This window comes from Zootoca vivipara, chromosome 14 (genome assembly GCF_963506605.1).
Source record: "Zootoca vivipara chromosome 14, rZooViv1.1, whole genome shotgun sequence".
Classification (NCBI taxonomy): domain Eukaryota; kingdom Metazoa; phylum Chordata; class Lepidosauria; order Squamata; family Lacertidae; genus Zootoca; species Zootoca vivipara.
In genome coordinates this window covers 25,036,337-25,059,530 of record NC_083289.1, presented here as the reverse complement: position 1 = coordinate 25,059,530, position 23,194 = coordinate 25,036,337, and the positions used below count along the sequence as shown (strand labels likewise).

At 42.9% G+C, this 23,194-nt stretch overlaps 1 protein-coding gene across 3 annotated transcripts in view; it reads left to right on the top strand.

Moving 5' to 3' along the window:
- DENND4A (DENN domain containing 4A) overlaps positions 1-23,194 on the top strand; it is a 63,714-nt gene that overhangs the window by 14,419 nt on the left and 26,101 nt on the right. For all 3 annotated transcript variants that reach the window (XM_035131081.2, XM_035131080.2, XM_035131083.2), the window contains exons 4-15: positions 247-316; positions 4,259-4,428; positions 5,232-5,473; positions 6,148-6,214; positions 9,014-9,072; positions 12,551-12,695; positions 13,954-14,129; positions 16,570-16,670; positions 18,656-18,874; positions 19,440-19,585; positions 20,805-20,938; positions 22,075-22,210. In XM_035131081.2, the coding sequence (XP_034986972.2) occupies positions 247-316; positions 4,259-4,428; positions 5,232-5,473; positions 6,148-6,214; positions 9,014-9,072; positions 12,551-12,695; positions 13,954-14,129; positions 16,570-16,670; positions 18,656-18,874; positions 19,440-19,585; positions 20,805-20,938; positions 22,075-22,210 (1,665 nt within the window). The remainder of the gene's footprint in view (positions 1-246; positions 317-4,258; positions 4,429-5,231; positions 5,474-6,147; positions 6,215-9,013; positions 9,073-12,550; positions 12,696-13,953; positions 14,130-16,569; positions 16,671-18,655; positions 18,875-19,439; positions 19,586-20,804; positions 20,939-22,074; positions 22,211-23,194) is intronic.

The window sequence follows — 23,194 nt, the reverse complement described above, 5'->3', positions numbered from 1 at the left end:
CATGAATCAAGTGAAAGGGCTTGCCTAGTTTATTTTTTTTTAACCTTGATTCGGGTTCTTTCATCTGACACACAAGAGTGCTTACATTATTCATTACAATCATTAAATTGATTTTAAAGGAGTATAATGTGACCTTTTACAAGTTGTCTGATCAGGCTTGTTTACCCTTCCCACTTGTGGCATTGTACTCTTGTCTTTCTACATTGCCTAGTCAACTAATTCACCCTGTCTGCACTTCTCTTGCAGTGGGGCTCAGCAGTGTACTTGTGCTATAAGAAGTCTGTGGCAAAAACAAACACCATATCATACAAAGCTGGTAAGTCATCTGTAGGTTTTATATATTTATAATAATGCTTATTGTCTGCATATAGTAGACCAATTTTATTTATGGATTACCGGCAATTCTTTTATGTAAGCTTAGACTGGATTTACACTGATGTGGGAAATTCTGTAATATCAAGAAGACCAAGAATGTTATGTCACTTTGAGAGGCAGGCTGCCTACGCACTATGCATTTAAAGCACCCTCCCCTCCCCTGAATCCTGGGAATTGTAGTTTACATGAAACAGACCTACAATTTCCATCACCCTTAACAAACTACAGTTCCTAGGATTTAGGGTGTGTGTGTTGTGGAGTGTGAGGAAGAAGACATGCTTTAAATGTGTGGTGATGTACCATTTCTCATTTATGACAAACAGGATAAAGACTTGGTTCTGTGGGCCCGGAGGGACTTTGGAGGTTGTTTATTTATTATATTTTTATTCCATTTTCCGGACCATTCTTGACTTCTAAAGTAGCTCATATTAATGACATTTTAAAAAAGAGAGAGAGAGGCCCTGTCACCAAGCTTACAAACTAAACAGATGAGATGCAAACAAAGAGAAGGGAAGGGGACCAGAAGTAAAAGGCAGAGGAGGGAGGTCCAGTTTTCAAGGCCAAAATGAAGTGGTGAGCTATATGTGGGCCTTCGTATTTCAGGCTGCCCACATTCTTCTTCCCTTGTCAGGGAATTTGACTTGCGGTTATTTTTTGTGAAAAGCTTTCTCTTCCCCCACTTCTCTGTGTAGCAAACCACTTTTGGAATTAATGGGAGGTCCAGTAATGGTTTTTGATACGGCATAATGGGTGGTCTGTCGTTGCTATGCTTTTTGTAAAACAAAATGAGGGGGAATGTGCAACCTTGAGTCACTTTAATTGGGATATTTTGGAAGCACACAGGTACATCTGCCAAGTACAGAAGCTCATCCTCTCTCTGGAGCTTGCCTGGGCAAGTCCAGTTGAAATGAACGCAGCATAGCTTAGGAGGATTTTATCCAGTATGCCTTCTATTGAATAAGCAGACTGAAATGTTGAGTTATTTTGATTTCATTGCTGGGAAATTGGATAGCATTGACTGGAGGAGCTGTGAAACCAGTTCAACTGGCAATGCTGTCTGTAATAGGACTGATGTGGTTCAGCAGATAGAACAGGAGTTGTCAGTGTGGTTCCCATAGCACAAGTCCTTCTCAGACCATGTTTTTGTTTTGAATTTTCTTTTTTGCTAACTTACCAACTCATATTCTTCTGCATGTCTGCAGAGTCCACCTAGTATGCAGAGGCTCCTGATTTCTTTCTGAGAGGCCCTGTGTTACTGCCAAACTTGTAGGAACCCAAGTTCAGTATTAGTAGGAGCAAGTGGGGACTTGCAACAGTCCTCAACCGTAAAAGGAGTGCTTCTATTCAGGACTTTTGGCATTCTGGAAGAGGATCCTCAACGATCCCTTCAGGGCTTGTAGAAAGCTAGGATTCAGGAGCAGAAAGGGAGAAAGGACACCTTTTAATTTATTCCCACTTGAAAATGTCTCCTCGTGGCTGGTCCTGCCATAGGGCAGAGTTCAAAATATACGAATAAGCCACTTCAAAATGATGTATATATCATACATCTCACAAAATATACAAGTAACTACAAATTGTTACATGTATCAGAGTCAAACAAAGAATCAAACAAATCAATGAATAACGAGGAACGCCAAGCCGACTCTCAAAGGAAGACGTCTCACAAAAGTTTCAAAGGAAGACGTCTCTCTGAAGTCTCAAAAGGACAGTATATCCAAAGTAGTTCATCTGTTTCGGAATAAAGTCTTCATCAGCGAATAATTATCAATGAAATATTCATACCAGTGGGGATCATGCTAGTGGATCAGTGCTCATTGGATAGTGTAGCTGCAACACAGGGGTTTGTGTTTGTTCAAAGGGCAGAGTTTGACAGCCACCTCAGGGGCAGGTGTTGGTAGGGGCAGGGAATGTGGTAACACGTTGGAGGATTGAGCTTTGGACACCCCACAGCCAGCCCCATACTCCCTAAGCTAGCCTGCTGGCCTCAGATGTGGTGGAGGATGCTTTGTGTTGGAAGTAATATTCAGCTGCTGGCCTGGTTGGTACATAGAATGGGGGAGGGTTTTTTGTGTTTTTTGCCTCAGGCAGCAAAAATTATTGGGTCAACCGTGCTTCTCCTATTGTGTTATGTAGTGCTAAAGGACATAGTCTTGGGACTGCCAGCCAGCCCCAAACATGAGAGTATTAATGCCATATACCAAAAGAAAATGTTTCCATTCTTTCCTGCCTCCTTGTAACCTTGTGATACGCACCAGCCACCCCACACCCTTTACTCCAAGCCAAGGATACTATAAGCCAGGTGTCAGCAAACCTTTTCAGCAGGGGGTCAGTTCACTGTCCCTCAGACCTTGTGGGGGGCTGGACTATATTTTGAAAAAAATAATGAACAAATTCCTATGCCCCACAAATGACCCAGATATGCATTTTAAATAAAAGCACACATTCGTCTCATGTAAAAACACCAGGCAGACCCCACAAATAACCCAGAGATGCATTTTAAATAAAAGCACACATTCTACTCATGTAAAAACACACTGATTCCCAGACCATCCACGGGCCAGATTGAGAAGGCGATCGGGTCGCATCTGGCCCACGGGCCTTAGTTTGTCTACCCATGCTATAAGCTATTTGGCAAATTCCCTCTATTTATATTCCTTTCCCTCCCCACCCACTTAACAGACTTGCAACCTTCTGTGTCTCAACTATCCTCTACGTTTTATAAGTCTTGGAAGCCACTGTGTGTTGGCTCCCATCCACCTGTTTGTTGCTGTTTTTAAAATATTTTTCTTTTACAAACTAATATTCCTGGCAGCATGAAGAAGCTATTTTTTTCTTTCTTTCTTTCTTTCTTTCTTTCTTTCTTTCTTTCTTTCTTTTCTTTCTCTTTCTCTTTCTCTTTCTCTTACTCTTTCTCTTTCTTTTCTTTCTCTTTCTTTTCTTTTCTTTCTTTCTTTCTTTCTTTCTTTCTTTCTTTCTTTCTTTCTTTCTTTCTTTCGCAGCCCTGTTTTCCTTCCAAATGGATAGGCATTGGACCACCCAGGTTTGGTATTAGAAGGGATGATGCAGAAATTATACATGTTAAAACAAGAAACAGTGAAACTGTAGTCCTAAAAGACACACACACAAATTCCAAATACGAATCAAGCAACATCATTAAAAACTGGATTGCACTCCACAGCCCAAAGCTTTCCTGAATAAAGTGTTTATTTTACACTCTCACTGGATCATTTGATGATGGCTAAGGAAGATATTTCTTAATTTGTCAACAAGGTCAGAAATAAATGAGGTACAGTATATTGAAATTACCTCAAGCAAAATTTTGTATTGAAAGATATAAACAGCGGATAGATTGCAGTTTGACAATATTAAGTATCTTGAGCTTTGAATTTTCCTTATTTGGTCTAATTGGGGCAATTTAAATTTATGCTGTGTTGCTTGATTTAAAAGATGAAGGGTTTTTAATAATTTGTTGTATATTTTTGGAATGCTCAATATGGTGCTAATGTTCAATTGAGAGCTTAATTCTTTATTAGACTGATATGTGTAGTTTTTCTTTAATTTTCTGGTGTTGGCCTTCATAATTTTTCAGGAGTAAACTGGATCTCATGTGACTTGGAAGTAAATCCCATTGAATTAAATGGTCTTATTCCCAAGTAAATGTGTGTAGGATTGTACCCTTAGCTGGAAGTAAAACCTATTTAATTCAGACTTGCTTGTGAGTAGACATGCAAAGGATTGTTGTGCAGGGTAGCACAGAAGAAGTTGGGAAAATAAACTCTTAGCATGCTCCTTAATAGTTTAGTGTGTTACATAAGGAATGGTTTTTCTAGTATACTCAGTGGAGTTCAGGTCTTTCAGTAATATAAAAAAATTGTTTCTCCAGGTCTAATATGCAGATATCCAGAAGACGACTACGATTCATTTCCCTTACCAGAATCAGTACCTCTTTTTTGCCTCCCAATGGGGGCAACAATTGAATGTTGGCCATCTAATAGCAAGTATCCCCTCCCAGTGTTTTCTACATTTGTACTAACTGGAGCTTCAGCTGAAAAGGTAAGGATAGGTTTGTCAATAAGTATAATTTTCAAGTACAGCTTGTTCTTATTTTATTTTACTTTGTTGTTGTTCTTCTTTCATTATTCTGAGTCTGAGGAATTCATCAGAAAGTTCGAAAGCTTGAAAATTCTTCTTGTAATGACTTCACATGGTGATTAATGCTAGGCTTAAAACTGATTTGGTCATCATTCCTTCTCCATGAGGAGCACTGGAAGCTGTAGTTCTGTCATGGGGAGTTAGGGATCTAACAGAGCAGGGTCAGCTCCAGGACTGAGGGGCCCCAGGCAAAGTGACCTTGGGAGGCCCCCTCCTCTCTTGGTAGAACAGGATGGGCTTACCTGGCAACACTGCTATGTTGGGTGGATGGAGACAAGATTTACATTTCCCATAATGCCCCTCAGCAAAACTACTTTGGAGGCATTGGGAGAAATTACCGGTATAATGGCTACTAGACCTTAAGTGCCATATCTGATGTGGCATTATTTGCCCCTCATTATGCCACCTGCTGAGGAACACATTGCGACCCAGCTATTGAGACAAACATTTTAAGAAGTTGTGCATTAACCTTAAGCTTCTTATAGTGCTGCATGCATGCACAAAACAACTTTTTATTGCACCTTTACTTACCTATCTAGTTCTCTGAGTTGCTTAAATTGTTTTCATAATATTTCAAGAAGTGCAGTACATTAAAGTAAAGCTATTTGAGAAATGTACATACTTTGGAGTCCTTTGCCTTGGGTCTGAAGCAAACACACGGAGAACAAGCATGTTCATTAAATCACATATTTTGTTGTTTGCAGGTCTATGGCGCTGCGATACAGTTCTATGAAACCTATTCTGAAGAGAATCTCACAGAAAAGCAGAAATCTCAGTTGGGTTTAGTGACTACTCCTGATGGGAAGTCTGCTAGCTCCAAAACAGTCCAGACGAATAAATGCATCTGCCTTCTTTCTCACTGGCCATTCTTTGATGCTTTCAAGAAATTGCTTACTTTTCTATATCGTTATTCCATCTCTGGTCCACATGTCCTGCCCATTGAGAAGTAAGTTCTCTAGGATATTTTGTCTATTTCACATCAGTGCTGTTGTAGAACAATTTTATTAATTGAGGCTGGCCACTGGTCACAGCTGAGAGTGCATTCTGCCTAGCCAGTAGCCAGCTGGGCTCCCTGCCTCTCATTGCTAGCTTGAGTCAGACATTGCACCAAACCTGTTTTAAGTAATCTTAACTATGGGTTGATTTACATATAATGCCAAATCATGGTTTGATGATATAGCAACAAACTTGGAGTCACTATGCTTATTTCTCAGCAGGTGGGTCATTGTTGCTTACCGGGAAGGGGGTGAGCAAGGCAGTGGTGAGGTCAGTGCAGTGCAAATGCACCAGCAGATCCAATCTGGTGCTGCCTGGTGGTGCGTTGCACCCCGCTAACCTCTCTGCCACCTCTTCTCTCCTGCTGGAAAGCTAGCAGAGCCACTTCTGTTCCCAGCAGGTTGCTAAGTTGTTCCCCATAGCTTGCCCCTACTCTTTGCGCCTCCATGGAACACACAGGTCATTATGGAAAACTCTGCACTGATTTAAACAAACACAATTGAATAGAGTCTATCTGCTAAAAAATGTTTTAATGCTTTTTGTATGCTGGATGTACACTGGCATCCTGTATTCTATAAACGGGTTCAATGTATTAAGCTGAAATAATTATTTCTTCTTTCACAGGCATATTTCCCACTTTATGCACAAAGTTCCTTTTCCATCCCCTCAGAGGCCAAGAATTTTAGTCCAGGCAAGTGTAAATTTGCCCTTTACTGTCCACATGTTGTTCTGGTTTGAGCAGGTTCATGCATGTATATGCATCACCAGATTACATGAAGGTTTTGTAGGTGAATGTGTGAACTCATTCAGTTGAAAAGCAATGTGCCTAAGGAGCCCCCAGTGACACAATGGGTCAGTGCATCTTGCTGCTAAGGTCGGTGGTTCGAGCTCATCCAGGGTTGGCTGTGGGCAGGGAGGTGGACTAGATGACCCTTGGGTTCTCTTCCAATTCTATAATTCTATGACTCTCTGAGATGAAAGCTCCCTTTTTGGTGTTTGATCTGTGATGGCTCATTCATCTATGCAATTCATTGTTGGTTGTTGTAGCCTAAGAGATATGTGTGACCCATTTATATGTATTTTGATATTTGCTTTTTTGTATTTTTTTGTATATAATTCTTATTTTTTATAATATTGCACATTCATATACTATCGTTGCTAGCCACTCTAGATTCCTCGTGCGGAAAGGCAGAGTATAAATTTAAATAATAATAATAAAAATAGATAAGCCAGCACATAGCGCTGGTATCTTTTTATTACATAGTAGTTGTAGAGCAGAGATGGGGAACCTGTGCCCCCACCCCAACTGTTGTTGGATTCCAGCTCCCATCAGTGGCTGGGGAAACCCAGCCATATAGGTGGGGTATAAAAAATAAATTGTTCTTGTTATTATCTCTGACCACTGACCGTGCTGGCTGGGTGTGATGGGGGTTGGAGTTCCACAATGGTTGGAGGGCCACAGCTTCCCCATCCTTGCTGCAGAGGTAAGGTTGAAGAGGTAAAGTTGAGAAAATTCCAAACTCAAGCACCCACCTGTGTGCAGCTGTGATGTCACTGCCCTTTCTGTACCAAATAACCTAAACTTCTGAGGGCTGTTTCTTGTGTGTTAAGATCTGGAGAAGGTGCTGCATCCTTTTCTTCGATGCCAGTCAAAATCCTGGTTAAGGGACACAGTGTTGTATTTTCATTTGTAGAGATCTTTTTCAAAGTGCCAACCCCGTGATTTATAGCCACAAGAGTAGCTGTATATTTAAGGAAGCAGACTTTTACAGTGCTTTGCCATTATAAAGCATGAAGATTCTATTGGTCATTAAATCAAAACAATTTTGTCCTTTTGGCATGGAATTTGACATGGTGAATCTACCTGGTGAGAGGTTATCCTCTGGACAATTGGTGAGGAGGCAGCAACAGTGAAGAGGTGCTGAGTTACAGCTTTTGCAACAATATGCTTTGAATGCATCTTGTTTGGCAGTCATTTTTCTTCCCCGCTCAAAAGTTACGTATCCCGTTGCCAGTTAAATCATGTCAAGGGTTCAAGGCTATTGCAGGCGTCTGCCCTTACTGGATTCATTTAAAATCCATTATACAGATCTGCTACCACAGTATCTTTGGTCTTGATCCTGATATTTCATTTGGGGTCAGGTGGAACAAATGTGAGGTTTCTATATAGATTGAATTTTGTTGGACATGTCCCAAGTTGTATGTTTATTTATTTTTGTTGTTGGTTTTAGAGATCTACTGTTGTTGTATTTGTTTGTATGTTTTGGAAAACCCAGTAAACAATGATATTCACAATTTTAAAAAATCTATTTTGTGCTCCAAAATTTAAGAGGTTTCAGTAGGCCATACTTGATGCAATGTAGGAGGTTGGTGTGGTCTCCTGCAGTTTTTCAAAGTGTTCATATCAGCCAGGGTGGGGGCAGTTAAAAATTGCAGCATTGTGGAAGAAGTTAAATCTTCTCCACTTAGGGTTGCCAGACTCAATAGTGGACAGGACTTCAGTGCCTTTAATTGCCCTGCTCTCTTTTGAGTCTGGAAACCTTAAAGAGAAACCAGCAGACCCTTTGCTTGGAAATTAAACAAAGGGTCTGCTGGCTTATCTTTAAGGTTTCCAAACTCAAAAGAGAGCAGGGCAATTAAAGGCACAAAAGTCCTGTCCAATATTGAGTCTGGCAACCCTAATTCCACTGAGTATTTCCTCCATTTAAACCCCACCACCAACTAAAGCTGCTGCTTGAGTCTATGCTTTTTTATACCTGACAAGAGAAAGTGGATTTACACAGAAGCAAAGTTGCAAGCTAGCATGATATGTAAGACTATAGAATGCATTTATTGTTTACAGAGCCTGAAAGTTAATTTCCTATTTGTATGCCACTCAGTGCAGGAGTGTATATGTGAACTCTTAACCCTTCTCTTAAAAGGAGAAGTTTTTTTGACTTAGAATTCCGATATTTTTGTGGGCTTCCTCAAGCGTGTTTCTGATGAAATCTTTGGGAAGATGCTATCTATATTAAATAACTTAGCTACTTTGCAAATGAACAGACCAGTGCTAGGTTAAACTGCTTGAGACTTTGGAGTTGGGCCATAACCTCTTTTTCAATTGAAGCTTTCTTAAGAATACTAACATTAAGGGTATGCATACTTTAAAACCAGCTTGCTATGGGTGGGACAACAGTATTAATTCTGCGAGGGTAATTGATGTTTACTAAAATATTAGGTAAGACTGTTAGACCTGTCAACAGTGTTTTCCAAATATATGGTGAAGTCTTTAATTTTTGTCTAAATGAAATAAATAGTAGGGATCCCTTCTATGAACGAATGACTATTTCCTGTGTATACTGTTACTTTTTTCATGTATGGTTTAGAACTCCAATACCAGACAGCGATCTGAAATTGCTTCTTTTCTTAAACTTTTCTTCAGTAATGTATTATTTGATGTCTAAAATATCATGTAAATATCAAAATCTACTTTTATGTTATGTTTTTATAGCTGTCGCCGCATGACAGTCTGATTCTTAGTCAGCCCATATCATCACCTCTACCACTGAGGCAAGTAAAAATAACATTTAAAAAGTGATGCATTATCTGAAGGATGGGAAGAGGGGTTGATTGAAAAATTACTGATGGTGAGGCAAGAAGAAAATAGAAATATTTGGAATAATAGAAATGAGTTTCTTCCCTTGTTTCTTTAACATTTTGCTGAAAAACACTGGGACTTTTTGAAATAATTTTTCAATAATTTAGTTAGAACTAATTCACTAGGAACTATAAACAGCTTGCCCCATCTTGTTTCTGCTGCCCTTCAGTTCATCACAATAACTTTCTTCTGTTGTGTACTACAATGCATATATTTACTTAAAAAGAGAAGAGGGGAAGAGTTGTGGCAGTGCCAAATCCAAAACGGCTGCTTTTCTGTATTTTCAGTGCTGTGTTATTCTTACACTAGTGGAATTCAGCCCGTTTAGAAACGGGCGCTAGAACGCTGCTCTCGTGCAGCGCCGGCATGGGACGGAGCTTCGGAGGTCTCCAAAGCCCCGTCTCATGCGGGAGGTGCGCGGCGAGGGGGGGGGCGGGAGATCTTCTCCGAAACTCCGTCCCATGCCGGCGCTGCGTGCCAAGGCGGCGGGGGGGAGGAGCGCTTCTCACCCCCCCCCCGCCTCGCCGCGGACCTGTCATTGCTGTCGGCGGCAGAGGGACAGGAACAAAGGAGGAGAAAGCAGCCCTTTCTCCTCCTTCCTTCCTCTCCCTCCGCCGCCGACAGCCCTTTCTGTTGGTGGTGAGGGGAGAGGAACGAACGGAGAGAAAGCAGCCCTTTCTCTCCGTTCGTTCCCCTCCCACCACCGCCGACAGAAAGCACAGATCCCGGGGTTGCCGGCTCTGTCGGGTGGGGGGAGGGAGAAGCAATCCGATCCTCTGCTTCTCCCTTCCCCCACCTGACAGAGCCAAATGCCGGCTCTGTTGGGCAGGGGAAGGGAGAAGCCGAAGACCGATCAGATCTTCTGCTTCTCCCTCCCCCCCACCCGACAGAGCCGGCAACCCCGCAGCGGGGGCTTCTCACCGTTTGCCTTCCCCCCAGGGGGAGGCAAACAGCGAAAAACCCCGACACGCCATACTTCGGCTCCGAAGTGCGGCGCGGCGCGGCGGGTGCTTTTCGCCGTTTGCCTCCCCCTTCACTCCGGGAAGTCAAACAGCGAAAAGCCCCTGCCGCGCCGCACTTCGGCTTGGGGACTGGCTTGGCGGCGGCGGGAAAAAGAGGAGGAATTCCTCCTCTTCTTCCCGCCGCCGCCAAGCCAAAGCCGGCTTCCCTCGGCTGCCGCTTCGGCCGAGGAAGCGCCGTCCCATGCCGGAGGTGCGCGGCAAGGCTGCCGGGGGGAGCGCTTCTTTCCCCCGCCGCCTCGCCGCGCACCTCCAGCATGAGACTGGGCTTCGGAGCGGCGGTTGGCGGAGCGGCGGTTGGCCGTTGTCCCTCCGTCCTATCCCTGTATCCCTGGGGCACATGCGCAGTGACCCAGGGACACACGGGACAGCTTGGACGCAGGGACAACATGGATATTATTATATAGGACTAGTGTAATTCAGCCCGTTGAGTAAACGGGCGCTAGAACATCCCAGTGGTTAGAGAACATGGGTGTGCAATTATCATAGAATTGTATAGAGTTGGAAGGGAACCCTAGGGGTCATCCAGTCCAATCCCCTTGCAGCCCACCCATAAGGTATTTCCCTGTTCCTCCTTCCTTGCTGCAGCGCCTCAAGTTTCCCCTCTGAATCCTTGCAGAGCCAGTGGCTAGAGAACATGGGTGTGCAGTGATCACAGAATTGTATAGAGTTGAAAGTTACCCCCAGGGGTCATCCAGTCCAACCCCCTGCAATACAGGAGTCTCAGCCAAAGCATGCCTGACAGATGACCCCATCCAACCTCTGCTTGGAAACCTCCAACATTAACCTATCTCTGCTTCACTTCTCTCCCCCCCCAAATCCCCCCAATTATCATAGAATTGTGTAGTTGGTAGTTGGAAGGGAACCCCAGGGGTCATCCAGCCCAACCCTCAACAGCCCATACGATATTCCCTCCCTCCCCCTCTGCTGCAGCACCTCAAGTTTCCTCTCTCCAGAGCCACCCTATCCACCCTTCCCCCCCTCAGAATGACAATTAATTTTCCCCAACCCTCCCCGCCCCCAATATCAATCTCAGCAGCCACAGCATCCCTCCCCACCCCCACCTTAATAGTCGCAGCTTCACACACACACACACACACACACACACCACCCCTTTTCCCGCCTCAGTTTCCCCTCAATGTCTCCCCACACACAAACCCACTACCCTCCTTCCCCGACCTGCTTCAGTTTCCCCTCCCCTCGAGTCCATTCCCCTCCCCACGAAGGGTCGTGGGATGATACCTCATATCTATTTCTTCCCCTCCCTCCCTCCCTCTCTCTCACCTGCTACAAATTTTTGAAAGCAGCCTGGAACAGCGATTTGGAGGGAAACCTCCTGCTAAAAACTACAACTCCCAGCATGCCAAGCGGTAGCTTCCGCGTTCTGAGCCCTTGCAAGTCCCTCCTTGCTTTGTGGGCGTTGTAGTTTCCCTTCCCCTTCCCCTCCTCCCAACGTCCTTAGAGACTGCCGTTTGCAGCTGTTTGCCGTGGTTTTTTTCCCTTTCCCTTCCCCTCCTCTCACTGTGTTATTAGAGACGGCTGTTGCCAGGGGCCGGGCCGTGGCGGGCCAGGAGCGCGTCCTGCTCAACTGTGGGTGGCTGGAGGAGGTGCACAGAGAAGTGGTGAGACAGCGGTAGCCTTGGGGGGGGGGGAGGCGGAGAGACGCTGGGAACTGATCAGGAAGAGGAGCAGAGAGAGCTGCCTCAGCCTGTAAGCCTTTGAGATGCAACCAACTGCAAATGGCCACGTGCAGTCTCTGCTGTCCAATCCCTGTGTCTCTGGGGGACATGCGCAGTGACCCAGGGACACACGGGACAACTGGACGCAGGCACAACATGGACATTATTATATAGGATTACTTGCAGTGGTTATTTAATAGCCACTGTGGTTTTTGATTAGGGCCAAAGTAACCAACCTTCCTGATGTTTTGAACTACAGCTCCCATCAGCATGGTTAGCGGACAGGGGGGTGGGAGCTGTAATCCACAGCATTTGGAAAGGTGTCATGTTGACTGTCCTTAGGTTAGGCTGTTGAACTTAAACCACAGGGTCTTGGATTTAAATCAGGCATCCCCAAACTGTGGCCCTCCAGATGTTTTGGCCTACAACTCCCATGATCCCTAGCTAACAGGACCAGTGGTCAGGGATGATGGGAATTGTAGTCCAAAACATCTGGAGGGCCGAAGTTTGGGGGTGCCTGATTTAAATCCTTGCTGAGCTGCAGGGCTGAATAGTGGAGGACCTTGAGCTAGTAAAATGGTGCTGGTGTATCATGTTGTTGTAAAGACAAAATAACACCGAGGAGGAAGGGTAGCATTGTAGTCAATAAATAGTATTTATCAGTCAATTTTATTGTCTGCTTTGTCTGATAGTGGTGGAAAGTTTTCTGCTCTTCTGCAGAACCTTGGACCAGAGAATGCAGTAACTCTCCTTGTATTTGCGGTGACGGAACATAAAATCCTTATCCATTCTTTACGACCGTCAGTCCTTACCAGTGTAACAGAAGCACTTGTCTCTGTAAGTAGCATTTGTTTTTATCCAGTTAAATGGCTATAGGGTGTCCTGGTTCTAGGAACTTAATACTTTCCCCGGTATTTATTAGTAACATTCCTTATTTGCTCAAGTGTAAAATGGACTAGTATGTATCTTTTATCTTTGCCACAATGACCAGGATCCACAGCTGCATAAAAATGGTTCTGTGGACCCAGGGGCTTTAGACTGTTTTTGCTTGAACACCAGCTGCATGTCAAACCGAGGGGTTGTTTCAAACGCTGTTTATCACACAGCATGAAGGTCAATTGTTCAAAGAAATAAAGTCAAAAATTCATCTGAGCTAGCACAAGCCCCGTGCATAAGGCTTTGTCATCCTTTGGGTCCTGGCCTCTGCTCCATGCTGGGGGTCATGTGTTAAATATTTAGCTTTTTGTTGTGGTGGGGTGTTGTTGTTTTTTACCTTCCAATGATGTTTATGCAGATGGGCTGCTGCGAGTGTTTGCCATCTTCATCTCCGTGTCCTGTTGCTTGCTTCTCACCCAGTTTCAGATTGTTATAACAATCCTTGGCCACAGTACTTCAGGAAGTTATTCCGTACAAGTTCCATTGAAGTAAAGCAGAGTACTCTCCCATTCATTTCAACAGGGCTTGCACAGGAAAGCTCCCTGAAGGCAGTGGTCCATTAGAGCGAATGGGGCACTGCCCTTCTAACATCTGTAAATGTTTTGTACACTGCAGTGTGGGAAGGGCCCTGGAGAGCTGTTGCCTGTCAATTTAGGCACTGCAGAGCTACGTAGACCCATTGGTCTGATTCAGTATAAGACCGCTTCCTTTATTCCTGTGCCCCCCCCTTCTTATGCATAAGAAATTAAGTAAGAAGGTGGCACTGACTTTCAGCATTCCTCCTACTTGTCTCAGTGTTGCCTTTGTACAGCTCATCAGTAAAGGGGCTGGGGATGACACTAGAGTTAGTTGGCTGCCTGTCATTGGTTCTGACTCCAACTACTGTTTGGGCTCCCTGCTTTCCACCCTACCCATCCCTATGTGCCCCAGCCATCACTGCCTGGAGGATTGCCCCTTTGTCTCCTAGTAGTGAGCATTTTAAAGTACAGGAGTTGCTGCATTTTGCCTACAATATTGCATTGACATTAATTGAAATCTGCAGGGAATGTTCATGGTGAAAGTGCTTCATATGTGGAAAATGGTCTGTGATTGTTGTCTTAACTTGAAGCACATCTGTTTGCTTATATACAATGCATACATTCTTCTCTCTTTTTTAAAGATGATATTTCCTTTCCACTGGCCCTGCCCGTACATTCCTCTCTGCCCTCTAGCCCTGGCAGATGTTTTGAGTGCGCCGTGTCCATTCATAGTAGGAATTGACTCAAGATACTTTGATCTCTATGACCCTCCACCAGATGTTAGCTGCGTTGACCTAGATACGAACACCATTTCACAGTAAGCATTGAGAACTTTTCCGTATGATTTTGTAATAGTTCAGTGGAAGGCACAGTGGTGAATTCTTGTTTCCTACCTCATCTCCTAGTTCTGCTTACCAAAAACTGCAGGTCCATTCACATTTGCATCACTTGATTACACAACACCGGATGACTTGCAGCTGAACTTGTGCTCTGATTCTGCTGAAAATCATTGTGTCTGAAGTGATGAGTGTTCGATCTATGGCATTAAATTTATGGTGGCTCATTGAGGCATACAAGTCACACTTAATGGTTATGATTACCTATCATGTATCTAGTGCATTTCAAGTGTCTACATGTATTTTATCTCAGGGACACTTACAGTAGCCCAGTAATGTACACCGGTAATACCTTCATATTGGGACTGAAGCTGGGAGTATAAAGCCATGTATTGAGCTCCACACATTCCAGCTGTTGATTCACCTGTTTTACCACTATACCAGCTACAGTGGTGCTACAGTTATGAAGGAATAAACCTGCAAGTGCAGACTAGTCACCCTAAGTTTTTCTTCTCACACTTCCTTGCTGTAGAAATCATGCATTAGTAGATCACACAGACAAATTGGGTACCTCAGCACTTTGCCTTTGCCAGTACTGCACATGAAACACATTCTAAGTAATTTGCAAATAGTCTCTCACTAATCCTCATAGTACTGTGGAAAGCAGTTAGCTTTCCTAAAAACAATACTTAAAGCTCATGTGAACAAAGGGTGCTTCTTAAGACCACACAGTCTGAAAGCAGAACTGAGATTAGTTTTCTGCAGTTCTTGGTGGTCTAGACTTTGCAATCTTCCTTAGCGGGGAAGAGTACAGAGGAAATGTGTTTGTAAAATAAAGGAAACAGATTTCATGGGCAAGTTCCAGTGTTGTTACTAATTTAACTGCTCTCAACTTGAAATGGACAGAATGCTGGACTCACCGCCTGGTCCTGCAAGCAAATTTTTAGGTTCTCATGTTAACTGCAGTTGATGACCTGGATCAAGCCCAAAGTCCCCACAATGTGGGGATATGACTGGCAACTGGTAATTGCAGTGGAATGGTTGTTGTGCAGTTTCTTGAGTCCCTTTTATGGGCTCCCCAGACTGGTTTGTGGGGAGCCTGCCCTCCCTTATCCCTGCGCCAGTTGTGACATTAATCCACCATCAGTGCCAAAAGGAACTGCTTGCAGACCTTTGCTATGAGAAAAGTGAACTCTTGCCTCTTGCCTGATGAGTCTGGGAGGGAAGTTCAGTTACTTCTTGGCCCTGTCATCTTAAGTTCATGGCAAAATTTATGTAGCTGTATTGCAAGAAACCCTAATGAGACCAGGCAGAGCATTACTATAAACCAGCTATGGCTAGATAGCCAAAGCAGTTGCATAGAGAAGAAAAGTCACAAACGTAAGCTGCTTTTTGGCTCCTCTTGCCTATATTGGGCAGGAGCAGGGCTGTTCCTACTCCAGTTCACCACCCACATGAGCTGCCCTCTTCCCAGCCACTGTGATTGGCCAAATTGTGGGGCTAGGAGAAAGGCAACCCAGCTCATTCGCAGCCAGCCATTCTGTTCACCAGCAAAGCTCCAATGCCCCTGCCTGAGGCACACCCTAGTCATTATTGCTGTAGTGGTGTCCAAACTTTTTCCAAAGAGGGCCAGATTTGATGAAGTCAAGGGCCGTGAGGGCTGACCAAAGGGCCAACCAAAGTTGTTAACCTTTTTTTAGGATTGAATAGGATCGAGGTTGTTGAGCTTCTTTAATATTATTTTACCCCAAAGTTGTTGAGCATTTTTTAGGGTGTTACCTCAGGAGATAAACTGCCACAAGGGCTGGATTAAACCGACCACCAGTGGGCCGGATTAGGCCCCTCAGACGGACTTCAGACATGCCTGCTGTAGAACAATTGCAGTTGTAAAAAGGAGAGTAGGGGTGTTTGTTTAACTTTACTCGTGTCCAAACCAAAATATTAGTAAACTGTTATGAGTGTGCCATACAGGTGTCAGGATATCAGATATTTAGGACTCTCACATGCTTCAAGGAAATACTGAAACGAAACCATCAGCCGAGGCAACAAGGCTTGGGAATTGAGAGATGAGAAGCTGAATCAGTTAGTATGGAAGCAGAGGACCAGATAAGATTTAAAATATTAATAGAAACAAACAGCATGTTGGGTGCTTCCCACAGAAAGAAGCGAGGGGGAGGGAAATCATGCTTGCAAGGTTTCCAACAGCAACAGAGGAGAACAGAAGCTTGAATAATCCGAGAGCAGTGAAGGACACTTTGCCAGATGTCGTCTTTTCATAAGCATTTTTAAAAATACATTGCCATCTATAAATAAAGGTTTCCATACCTAGATAACCTTTTCTGATTATGTGTACACTTTTTAGCTGTTGCTTTGTATTTTCAAAAGACCATGTTCTGTATAATACCTCTGTTTTTATTCCAGACCAGGAGATAAGAAAAATATTGCATGGAAGATCTTGCCAAAGAAACCCTGTAAAAACCTGATGAACACTCTAAATAACTTGTATCAGCAGCTAGCAGAATGTAAGTGGGGAAAATATGCAGTGGCTTGTTGTAGGCGTTCATGCTTTAAGATGGTTAAGCTGTTGTGCTACTTAGCAGGAGTGGACTTCAGGGAATCCAGTGAAAAAGCTGTTTTTGAAGAGGGGGAAAAACATATGGTGTGCCTTATTCTATGCAGATGGAACAGATAGTGATTTCAGTTTAGTGCTCAGCCAGCCATCCTTGCCTAGAGGAACTCAGACAAAACCACAATAGGTTTTTCATTACAGTATTTTGAAATCTTGCAATGATTTTTGACAAAATTAGACTAAGAGACTTGTGGCATCTTAAATGCTAAACAGATCATTGTGCCATAATAAATCTATTAGTCTTTAAAGTCCCACAAAAGTCTTTTACAGCACAAACAACAAACACGGCTACCTCTCTGGAACTTTTGTGAATTGCTCTTTAATAGGTTGCATAAATGTTATATATTTGAAAAGTTGGGCTTGTTAAAATGTCCAGGTTTGAAAATCAAATTAAAATTATTTACAAAAATTAAAAATGTCATGTGCCTGACACTCCCTGTACTCTATCAAGTGAACTTAGGACTGGAGGGAGGACCTTCGCAGTAAATCGTTATCTCAGCTGTGGAAAAGGTTCCCCAGAGAGGCTCACCTGGCGCCTTCTCTATGGTCTTTTAGGCACCTTTTAGTCACCCAGCTATTTAAATTGTGCTTTAAACACACTCTGCTTTATGCTACCTCTGCTACAATGAACATTTTTCCTGCTTTATATTTTATTTTTTGTTTCATATTTATTGATAAACATGAATAAATGCATTTAGAAAGCCAGTCTGGTGTACTGGTCAAATTGCTGGACTAGTACCAGAGGGACCACATTTGAAATCCCTATTCAGCTGTGAAGCTCCCTGGGTGACCTTGGGCCAGTTGATATCTGTCAGCCTGACCTACCTCACAGGGACAATGTGGTGATAAAATTGGGAGAGGAGAGAAACATGTACCCAGTTTTTGTTGTTTTGGAGGAACCATAACATATTGATGTAATTAATAGATAAGTTCATAAGATTTGTTAGACTCTTGCTCAGAGCAGCAGGTATCTGCAGTGGTTTCTTTTATTAAAAATGTTATTTCTCTTGAGCCCTTTATTATTCCACTGAGGCGATGTAAGTGTGCACCAAGAGCCACATGCAAATTCCACTGAAATAACCAGGAGTCACACAGGAGCAGTCCATGGCAGATTTCACCCTGGGGCTTAAGCTATATCACTAACTGATGTATGCATTTCAAAAGCTTACATAAATTGTCTTTTTCTGTGTGCATATCACTGTGTTTTCACCCAGACTAATTCTGTCATAGTTTCCATAGCGACGCCTTTTCTGCAAAAAGTAAATGTGCTTGTCTGAGTCTTTTGTCTATCTTAGAGACTAGTGATTTGCATCCTCTGCCGTAGCTAATAGCTGTATCCCGCTATTTAAACCAGATCTAGGGAACTAGTGATGAGGCCACCAGTAAGATGGGATATTAGTATTGCCAAACCTCCCTCCTAGTTGCTCTGCATTCCCTACCTCATGCTTGCTTCCTTCTGCTTTCCCAGCCTCTCTTAGTACCATTGGTTGATGTGCTCTGATGTTAGGGTGGGCCATGTTAGCCTGGCAGCTGTTCTGATGTCACAGAGAGGCTTGCCAGACAGGCAGTGTAAGTGTTTGGTAGTCATTGAGGATGGTAGGATATGCATTCTTTGGTGTGTCAGTGCTTGAAGCAAAATTAAACTTGCCTCCATTTGTGACAGTATGCTACAGGCTTCTGAATAACACATTGAGGATGCAAATAAGTTTATTGGTCTGGAAACATCTTGACAGAAAGGAACAGGCAATGTTTGCCACTTATAAGTAGCATAAGTAACTTAGCAAGGTGGGATAATGAAGTAAGCCCTGTGGAGCAGAAAGGAAATGCTAACTGAATACTGGGAACGTTTTCATATTTCATCCTTACTTTTATTCACAGTGCAGCAAAGGCCAAGAGATGATGCACTGATGGAGCTGGCTATGAATGACTATGATTTCCATTCAGGGGAGAAGCTGCATCTGTTAGATGTGGAAATCCAGGAGGCGTTTCTCTGTTTCATGGCCTCTATCCTAAAAGGTTACAGGTCATATCTAAGACCCATTACCCAAGCACCTTCTGAAACAGCAACAGATGCAAGTTCCCTATTTGAGCTGCAAGGTAAGGGAGCAGACTGTTATACCTTCCTCCAGTTTGTAGCTTGGTTAAAATGACTGGCAAGGGGGAGGCTGTAAAGGGATTGCATCCAACTAAGTTTTACTCAGAGTAGACCCATTGAAAATAACACTTAGTTGAATTGCAGGTGTTTAAACAGGTTGGATGGCCTTATGTCCCAGATTCTTTAGCTATGATTACTGCATTGTAGAGGGTTGGGCTAGATGCTCCTTCCAGTCCCATAATTCTATGATTCTATGAATGCATACCTGTCTGTTTTAGGCCCAGGCAGTATTTTAGTATCTTCTTGCAGTTCATTTCTGCATGGGATTTCTACCATGGTTTCACCTGGGCTTAAGTACTTAAGCTTTAGGCTAAATTCAGTGTCTAGTTTTTGGAGGTTTTTCAACATGACATTTAGACTTTGAGTTTCTTTCACCTTTGTGGCTCCTGATGATGGTAGCGGGACCCCATATGGAATGTTGATTTTATTTCCTTTTATATGTTCTTTGCTTTCCCTGCCAACCATGTTTATACCATCAAATGTTGGGTTTCCGTTTTAACTTTATAGGGTTCTTAAAAAGCCGTGACCGTTCACATCAGAAGTTTTACACTATGATGACCAAGACACAAATGTTCATTCGCTTCATTGAAGAATGCTCCTTTGTCAGTGATAAAGATGCAAGTCTTGCATTTTTTGATGACTGTGTAAATAAAGTAAGTGTGGCTGACATACTTCTCCGTTGAACAATGTCTGACAACACACACTCTGCAAACATAGGTTTTGGCAACTCTAGGTAATTTAGAGTGGCTCTCATGGCCCCACACTGCCCACTGTTGCTGATGGGAGTTGTTGATCAGCAACATTTGGAGAGCACGATGTTGGCAAAGACTGATCTAATTGGTTCTGATACCAAAGATTTTATTAAATCTGTCAGTGTCCACATAGTTGACATCTTCGCAGCTGACACTCAGTCTGGCACTAATGTGCCCTTTAAATTTCTGAAAACTGCAGAACATTCTGAAGATGACTTTTGTTGTTGTTTTTTGCAAGTGTACCCTTGACTTAATTGTTGCAACATAAAGTGCATGTCACACACCTGAGAGAAATTCAGCAACTATGGATATCGGCCATCTCTTTCCTGTCATATGCTAGAAAGATAATTTATTTAATAAAATTAAATAATTTATTTAATAAAAAGCTCAAGTGCCATTTTATTGATAACAGACAATTCTGCTGCAAGCAGGGGGAGAAAAGCTCCTCGGCAGAAGGTAGCCTTCCCTGACATAGGATCCTGTGAAGAAATTGGGTTTCTACAAAGGGAGCAGTGGTTTGTTCAGCAGTAGGTTTTGCTATACAGAGCAAGGAAACAGGACTAGCTTGGTTAAGTATGTTCACTGTGTGTCATGCCAATGTATTTATTACATAAACACACACACTGAAACATGCTTAACCAAGCTAATCCTGTTTCCTTGCTCTGCATATAGCATAAAATGAGCCGCTGAAAAATATCACTTTTTGTGAGAAGCTGACTGCTGGAATCACTTTCAAGATAAACCAGGCATGATAATATTCTATGAAAGGGATACGACTTGAAAGCCTTTGAAAGCAGTATGCTGAAAACAACCCTCTCATCTTTATACTGAATTGGTAAATTTCTTCAAACAAATTCCAAGATGCAGCCTTTTTCTTTTCTTTCTCTTTTTTCAAAGAGACTGAAGGTGGGGGAATTGCAAGCAATGACAGTAAATCATGGGAAACATTATCTAAATGTTTCATAAAATTTATATACCGCTTGATTGTAAAAACCCTAATGTTACTGTATCATTGGCAACTGTTTTTTCTACACACCATTGTATGAACAATGCTCTGCTTCCAAAGCGTGAACATACATTGTACTTGAGATAAAATATATTTTAAAACTATTTTATGCAGGTAGATATGGATAGGACTGGTGACACGCGGCTTATAGAACTGGATGAATCATACAAGAGTGAACACACGGTTTTCATAACTCCCCTGGAGATCCCCCACCTTCCCAATGGAGAAGAGGTTCCATCACAGTACAGGTAACCCTTTGGAATGTGGCAAGAATCCTGACAAAATGCTGGTCCCTAAGTTGTGCTGGCTGCAAAGTATTTTGTGTGTCAAACTTGCTGTACCAGTAAAGGGTAATAGCTGTACCTGGCCTAAACAATTTATATCTATCTATCTCACCCACCATCCACTCCCCAGATTGAACACCGGACCTTTGCTTATTTTGGCAACCACCAATTGGTGGTTGGTGGGTTTGTTTGTTTATTTTGGTCTTCTTGAAAGTCTTTTTTTAAAAAAATCCAGAAATCTAATTTTCTCTTTCAAATGAGTTTGCAGGTTGATATTGATTTTTATGGGCTTCTGCTCTTTCTTTGTTCGTTAGAAACTAAATAAGCTTTTCAGACGTTGATTACATAAATGCAGTCAATACTAATGAAGTTGTCATTCTAAGTGAATAGCAAACTAAAAAATAAAATAAAATCATTAGTTAAATACTCAGCCTTAAGTAAGTATATAGATCTCTGCTCAGGAAAGAGTTTTCCTGAAGGGTCATACAGAGAAGAGGGGGCCCAAGTTAACCTGTCATTTAGTCCATTTGTCACAAACGGCAATTTCATAGTTTGATCGCAGAGCACATGCTTAGTGTGCAAAAAGTTCTATCTCCAAGGACCAGGCAACACATGACTGGAAAGATCCTTCTCTGCCTAAGACACACACGCCCTAGAGACCCACAGCCAGTAAGAGTAATGGCCATAGCCCAGATTCAGTACCAGGCAACTTTGTAAGTCCCTCCCCTCATCCCTCCCCATCTCTTTGTTGTCTCAATTATGAAGATGGGCAGCAATTTTCAGAGGGCCAAATTTGGTCAGTTACTGAAGCATTATATGCTGATTCTGCTCAATAAATAAATGCTTGAAGGATGTATTTCTCTTTCTGTCCATTCCGCCCCCCTCCCCCCCCCGGTCAGGGTTTTTACTTGAAAAAACAAAGAAAGTACAGCAAGCTTGTGTGTTCTCTATTTAGTTTCTTACTCCTATAATAGAACTGTAACCCTTGGAAATATCAGTTGTAGTCAGAAGGAACCCAAAGCAGCATCATGGCCCAGAGCCCTCTTTATAGTGTGGGGAATAAGTAAATATAATAAAATGGCATCTCCTTTCTTTTTCAGTTATAGTGGATTTCCTGTGCTGCAGCAAGATCTGTTTGAGCGGCCTAAGGCACTCCTGACATTACAGAACAGCAGATTGTCTTCAAAAGCCAGCAGTCCCAACAGCCCATTGCCAATGTTCAGGAGAACAAAACAGGTACTTAGTAAGCATGCGGCACCCTTCGGTGTTCTGTGTTTCCTGGTTTCACTGTTTCTCCCAAGGAGCTTACTGCAGTGCTTTTTACAGTCTCTTCAAACTTTGGGCAAGTTACAGCGAATCACTATTGGCTGCCATGGACAGTGGAGAGAGTACAGTTAATTCATTCATTTCCATTTATTAAATATGTATACTGCCCTTCATCCATAGATCTCAGGGCGGTTCACAACATAAAATTACAATATAAAACACATAATGAAAGTAAGAACAAAAACAAGCCAATAAAAAGATAGCATTTCCGCTGTTGTTTGGAACAGGCTGCAGCAAGAGTTCTTGAATACCCACACAGAGGTCAGTGTATAATTTACCTCAAATAAATGCTTTCCAGTATAATTTTAAATGGGAAAGAACAAGGTTTGTTTGTTTTTACGGTAATGTTACTTTACTTTTTAGATCAGCCTTGGGAGGCAGGGACAGGGTCCCCAAATGCTGCCGGAACACAACTCCCATCATCCCTGACCGCTGGTCCTAGGGACGATGGCAGCTGTAGTCCAGCATCATATTGGGATACCCACCCACTCTAACATTGGGCTGAGGTTCGGCTTGTGGGCTTCCCAGAGGTATCTGGTTGACCATTGTGAGAACAGGACAAGATGGGCCTTTGGCCTGATCCATCCGGGCTCTTCTTATGTTCTTATGCACAGCCTCTTCCTCACTCCCAACCCAACAAGCTGTCCAGCCACATATGTAACAAGCTTCTGCCCTTTGGGACTTTGAACTAGATTATCTCTTAAGCAGCAGTTTCCCCATACTTCATCGTGAGCTGCTTTTGAGAGAAACTCAGGAAATTTAAAGAGCAGGTTAAAGTGCTTTGTAAATTGTTTACATTGAAGAGTTAAAGAGGCAGACATCCCAGCAACACCACTGTAATGAAAATAAGTGCAGGCATTGTGTAAAATTGGGTTACGTTATGGGATGTATTCT